Source organism: Seriola dumerili, unplaced genomic scaffold (assembly GCF_002260705.1).
Source record: "Seriola dumerili isolate Sdu_G_001 unplaced genomic scaffold, Sdu_1.0 BDQW01009470.1, whole genome shotgun sequence".
NCBI classification, from domain to species: Eukaryota; Metazoa; Chordata; class Actinopteri; order Carangiformes; family Carangidae; genus Seriola; species Seriola dumerili.
In genome coordinates, this window is record NW_019183725.1 from 1 (window position 1) to 5,856 (window position 5,856).

Genomic DNA, 5,856 nt, shown 5'->3' on the forward strand with positions numbered 1-5,856 from the left:
TGTAGTATACGTGGAATAATCCACTCCAAATCATGTTATTAAAAATAAAGCACTACCAACCACACAGGTTTTTGTGGATTATTTTAAGATGTACTCACAAACAGCAGCTGTCAGGTTATGAAGTGAAGCAATGGTCTGGAGTCAAATGTATTGTTTATCCTGTCTCTTGTTCACACTTTGCTTGCGTAGATGTCAACACTGCCACCTGCAGGGACTGTGCCAGTGGAACATGTCCCAATTCCATTCTCCCCAACATCCTGAATGAGAAGAAGCTCACATCAGGCTACATGGGAATCTACTCTTCCGCCAAGCCTAAAGGTATCAGTGACAGATATATCTCCAAACCACATTCAGATACATAACCCCATATAAATTCAGAGTCATAAGGAATACGAGGCAAGGTAAGAAACCTCTAGTCACTGACAACAGTTAACATGACAGTGTGTGCAGATGCAGCCTCAAAGTCCACCACGTTGAATACAAACAGTTTTAACTGACCTCAAGGAGGACATTAACTTCCCCAGCATGTCAACATTTTTATGAGATTATTACAAAACCATAAATTACTTGACTTACTGCAATTTAAAGAAGGTTAAACAAATAATATTGTATGTCATTAGAATGCTGATATGTAAATTTAAAATTAAGTAATTAATTTAGATCAATGCCACTCATATGTGGGCTTTTAATATGTAGCAGTCACTTCTTAAAATCACTTCCTGAGATCATCATCGTATTTATGATGTTTTGGAGCTGTTTCCCTGTTTCCAGCCTTTATGCTAATCCAAGACTGCCGTCTGTAGCTTCATATTTATTGCACAGTTTTGAGAGTGGTATCAATCTTCTCATGTAACGCTTGTAGAATATGTGTATTTTCCAAAATGTCAAACTAATCCTTTCACACCCTATAGATAATCTATAACGGTTAACCAATAAATAACATACATCACCTCTACTCAGACATCCAAGTTGCCCCAGTATTTAATGGGCTGTAATAAAGCATTAAAATTCACATGCACCACTCATTAACCAGGTGTTTAAAATCATGTTTGTCTGACCTAGAGTACAAGACAAACAAAATTAAATTGTACCAGGAAGTTCAATCTACCCACAAAAGCATTATATATCATTTTGGACCAACAACCAGTTTGACCTGTCCCTTCTGTTCTGTGCCAGGTAAATGTAGCCATGGAGGTACAGCTGACCTGACTAGCACAACAGTTCCTCGTGGTGGCATCAACAAAGATGAGCGTCGCTCTGACAATGTGGCCTTCCACAATGCTGCTGTGAATGCAGCCACCACTGCAAGTCTCCAGCTACTGGAGGACATCCGGTTAGCTGCTGGGGACAATGACTTTCTGAGGTATGACGGTCAGATATGAAAAATATCCACTTGTGCATTAATGAAAGAAAGCATATTGAAATTTGTACTATAGGATAAAAATAAACATTCTGTCTTTCTTTCTCGCAGAATGATGGGGATTGCCCGCTCATCGGTCGTGTGCTTTGTTATTGACACCACTGGCAGTATGTCTGAAGACATTGAGGAAGCCAAGGATGTTGTTAAGGAAATAATTGACAGCAAAAAAGGAACACAGGATGAGCCCTCTGAGTACATCCTGGTGCCCTTCAATGACCCCAGTATGAACCCTTCTACCCTTTTGATCGTGTTTAGGAAACCATTAGTAGTATTAGACCCTAACCATGCCATAGCATGTTATACATGTAATGCTTGATTCTAAAGTTGTAATACTAGTTATATTTTGGTAAATAATTTCTTTTAAAATAGTTAATCTGTATACAGTCACAGTGTTTCTGTAGGATTAAAAGTGAAGTTTTTATTTCTTCATGTAGGTTTTGGACCGATGATCAGGACAACAGACCCCAATAAGATGAAAAACGAAACCTCTGAACTTACAGCACAGGGAGGGGGAGATATCCCTGAGCTGTGTCTGTCAGGACTTCAGGTACTAAAGCTAATATATTATCACATTGTAACTAGCATGGTTGTTGATTGGATATTTTTAAGGTTCCCTGAGAGACCGTAGTGATGTGGGAACTGACCAGGTTTTGTTTCTCCAGCTGGCTCTCACTGGTGCCCCAGCCTCCTCCCACATCTATGTTTTCACTGATGCTACACCCAAAGACATCGCCCTCAAGGACACGATTCTTGCTCTCATCAGGAGCACCAAGTCAACAGTAAATACTGACTGACACCAATGATGACAAATGTTCACTCAGTCCATTTATGTGAATTTAACTTAACTTTAACTGAGGGTGTAATCGCCACATGAACTAATCTCCACAGGTGTCATTCTTCATGACCACGGCCAGTAGGAGGCGTCGTCGTTCCCTCGGTGCTGGTTCCTTTGAAGACTACAAGGATCTGGCTGTAGCCTCTGGAGGCCTGGCCATCCAGGTGTCCAAGAGACAGCTGCCTCAGGCAACAGACGTCATCCTTGACACCTCTACTTCAGCTCTGGTAGGACGCTGCAGTTTACCTGGTTCATCCTGTACAATCTAAAGCATGTAGCAGGCCTTTAGTGGTTGGACCAGTTTGAAGAATCAAAATCATTCAGTTTTCTCCTCTTGCTCTCCGTACTGCTTTAGGTGACAGTTCTTCAGCGGGCAAGGAACCCTGGGAAGCAGGAGACCTTCCCCTTTATATTGGATGAATCTCTTCAAAACATCACCATCTACATCACAGGAACATCCATTACTTTCACACTGACCAACCCTGCAGGTAGCTCGCCAGTGTCAACGCAAGTCATATGTATGAGACTTGTTGGATGTCCATCTGTCTCGCTGATAACATTGTCATGATAGACTTGGACTAAGTATTCATGGTGAATAATACATGGTAAACATTTTCAGGTGTGAGTCAGAGCAACACTGAGGCCAGTGGTAAACTGGGGACCATTCAGACAGTGGGCAACCTGAGAAGAATTCGTCTCAACGCCGACAAGCAGACAGGAAGATGGCAGATAAACATTAACTCCAACCTACCATACACACTCAAAGTCACAGGTAAGATACTGTTGTTGTTGTTAATTACACTTGCACTTCCTGTTCAGACATGCTGTTGAAATTTTGTCTTCTTGCCCACAGATTGATCTCCTGATCAAAGTGTTTCTTATCAGTAGCATATGTATTCCCTCTGCTTTCAGTCCATGCAAAGTTTGAAGACTGATGCTCCTTCTANCCAGTTTGAAGACTGATGCTCCTTCTATCACAGTTGTTAGGTTCACTGAGTTCTTAGTGTGTATCTGTATTTACTGTAAGTGTGTGCTTGTGTTTCCAGGCCAGAGTACCATTACGTTTATCTATAACTTTGTGGAAAGCTTCAAGGGACCTCACCCAGGTTTTGCAGTACTCAGTGGGCGTCCACAAGCAGGTAAGTTAATTGCTGCGCATGTGTTATCTTAGGCTACAACATCATCTAGTAGTGAAAAGTAATTAGGGCACCAAAGTGACAGCTGCCTATGAAAACCTATTGATCACACATTTCAGCCCATGTAAAGGTAGTTAAAATTGCGGCTTCTTTCCACCACCCATGCTAAAAATGATCTACGGTTTACTCTTGAAACAGTCAACCACTTTTACCCATAAAAATGAATTTTCCTCTCATTCTTCTCCCTACTTTCCTTCTCTCCTCTGGATACCAGGCCAGCCAGCCACCTTGATGCTCTCAGTAATGGGAAGGAAAGGTCCATCCTCAGTGAGTGTTGGAAACATTGGCCTAGTAACTGTGTCTGGTCCTGAGGTGGTGAGCAATGGTACGATGACTGACATGGGTAGCGGAGACATCCTGGTGACTGTTGACATGGTCCCTGAGGGGGAGTCTGTGGTCTTTCTGAAAGGAACAGACAAAGTGTCAAACTCTGAATTTCAGAGGCAGTCTACCACCCAGATGTCTGTCTCCAAAGTGGACATCCAGGTCAGTCTCTTTATGTCCTCCTCACAATCTGTCTACCCATTCATGCAGCCTCTGTTTGATGATCACTTACAGAAAAGATGGGGGTAGCAAAATAATAGGCTTACAGTATCTAAAAAATGATATATAATATAATATAATATAAACTACAAGAATGACATTGTTCTTCTTAACCTGCCCTTTTCCCTTGATCTTCCATTTTCTCTCCAGGCTGTGGTGGACAGCAGTGTGGAGCCAGGAGAAGCCTTCAAGCTCCCCTTCAGTGTAATGACCCAGGGCTCTGGTGGTCAGTTTGAAATCAGTGCCAGAAATGACAGAAACTTCTCCATGTCCTACTCAAGCAGGTGAGGAGAGGAAACTAAAAAGAACTCCTTTATTAAATGTCCTTATAATCACTGAAATGATATGGCAACATTTTGGGAAAATGCTACTCCCCTTCTCACAGAAGGTAGGTTGTGGAAAAGACACTGCACCATTGACTTCAGACCAGGTTTCTGTTGGTCAATCATGCAGTTGCTTTCCACTTCCTCAAGATAACAATGCACCTGACCACACCTCATTTTAAGCCCAACACGCCCATGGGCACTCACATGGGTGCAATTGGTATGCAATGTGGGCACTTGATGGGGAAATGACAACTGCGTTGGTCTGAAAACACTTGTGTGTTGCAGCAAAGTAACATCTGGGTGGAGTTACATGTGCAATCCTACCCACCAATTGGAGTAAAAATTCAAGTGTTACATGTTATTACTCCACCCAAACAGATTACTTAACCGCAAGTCGCATCTTTAAATTTCAATCAAAATCAAGTGCATGGAATGTAAACAATTACAGTTCCTATAACCAAGAAAAGTTTTTTTTCTGTCTTCTCTTGACAGCCTCACCTTGACAACTGGAAAACATACTAATGATACGTTGACCATTACGGCACCTGCCAACACACCATCAGGCACTGATGTCACTCTGACTGCAGAAGCCAAGTCGTCCAGTGGTGTTGACTCCAATTATGTCGTGTTGAGATTGTCTGTTGTCACCAAGGTATTCAGACACATCCTGGATCACACATAGTTGGAAAGAGTGAAATAAATAAATACAAAAGCTTTTGGACAAAGCCAACGAACACATGCACAGAACACATAAATTCCTCACCTTCCTTTTTCTGTTTTTTTTTCAGATAACAGATTTTGTTCAGCCTTTGTGTGAAGTGGTTAGTGTGCAGGCTGATTATTGCCCTCAAGATGTTTCTCAGTGTGGACCTTTCAAGTGGAAGCTCTCGGCCAACCTTACTGATGGAAACGGCGCTGGGATCGAGAGAATCTCCCTGCAACAGGGTAATGGATCCCTCTCATACACCTCTCTGAGTGCTCCTGTTGTCCAGGCGAACTACAACGCCTCCTGCTGCTCACAAACTGTGGAGATCATAGCTGTAGATAAAGTTGGCAATGTGGGAAAATGCTACCATTCAATTGTTCGTTCGGATGGCCCTCCTGCTTTAACTCTGTCATTGCCACTGTGGTTGTGCCTGCTGGTGTCTGCTTTTGTAATCAGACCTTAAAGGGCTTAGTTTAGGTTGTGTCTTATGTCTGTATGCTGCATCAGGTATTGGACACTGTTGATGATTTTAAATTACTCAAAACAATTTGCTACCATGATGCACTGAAACATTGGTGACAGTCATCTTAATCCCAGATATCCTGCCAGCGCAAATTAAACAATGGATGATGAATATATATATTAAATAATAAAATGAAATAAAAAATGAAATAAAATGTTTACAATAAAAATTAAATTGTATTTAATGTTTGAACAATTTTCTAGTGTTGTAACATGTTTCTACATCAGCACATACAAGCTCTAACAGCAGCAAATGGATACACCAATTTGAAATGAAATTTAAAAAAGTGAGCCTTGATTTTACCGTT

The 5,856-nt window shown here is 41.6% G+C and overlaps 1 protein-coding gene across 1 annotated transcript; it reads left to right on the top strand.

The window, feature by feature from the left end:
• Positions 1-189: 189 nt before the first annotated feature.
• On the top strand, positions 190-5,587 carry LOC111240070 (von Willebrand factor A domain-containing protein 7-like; the record flags this gene model as incomplete). Its single annotated transcript, XM_022770051.1, has 13 exons — positions 190-318; positions 1,177-1,363; positions 1,472-1,641; positions 1,855-1,967; positions 2,083-2,199; positions 2,309-2,482; positions 2,611-2,743; positions 2,875-3,027; positions 3,302-3,394; positions 3,666-3,937; positions 4,145-4,278; positions 4,813-4,972; positions 5,109-5,587. Coding segments are annotated over 13 exons (2,216 nt in total), but the record flags the coding sequence as incomplete, so codon positions are not given.
• Positions 5,588-5,856: the final 269 nt, after the last annotated feature.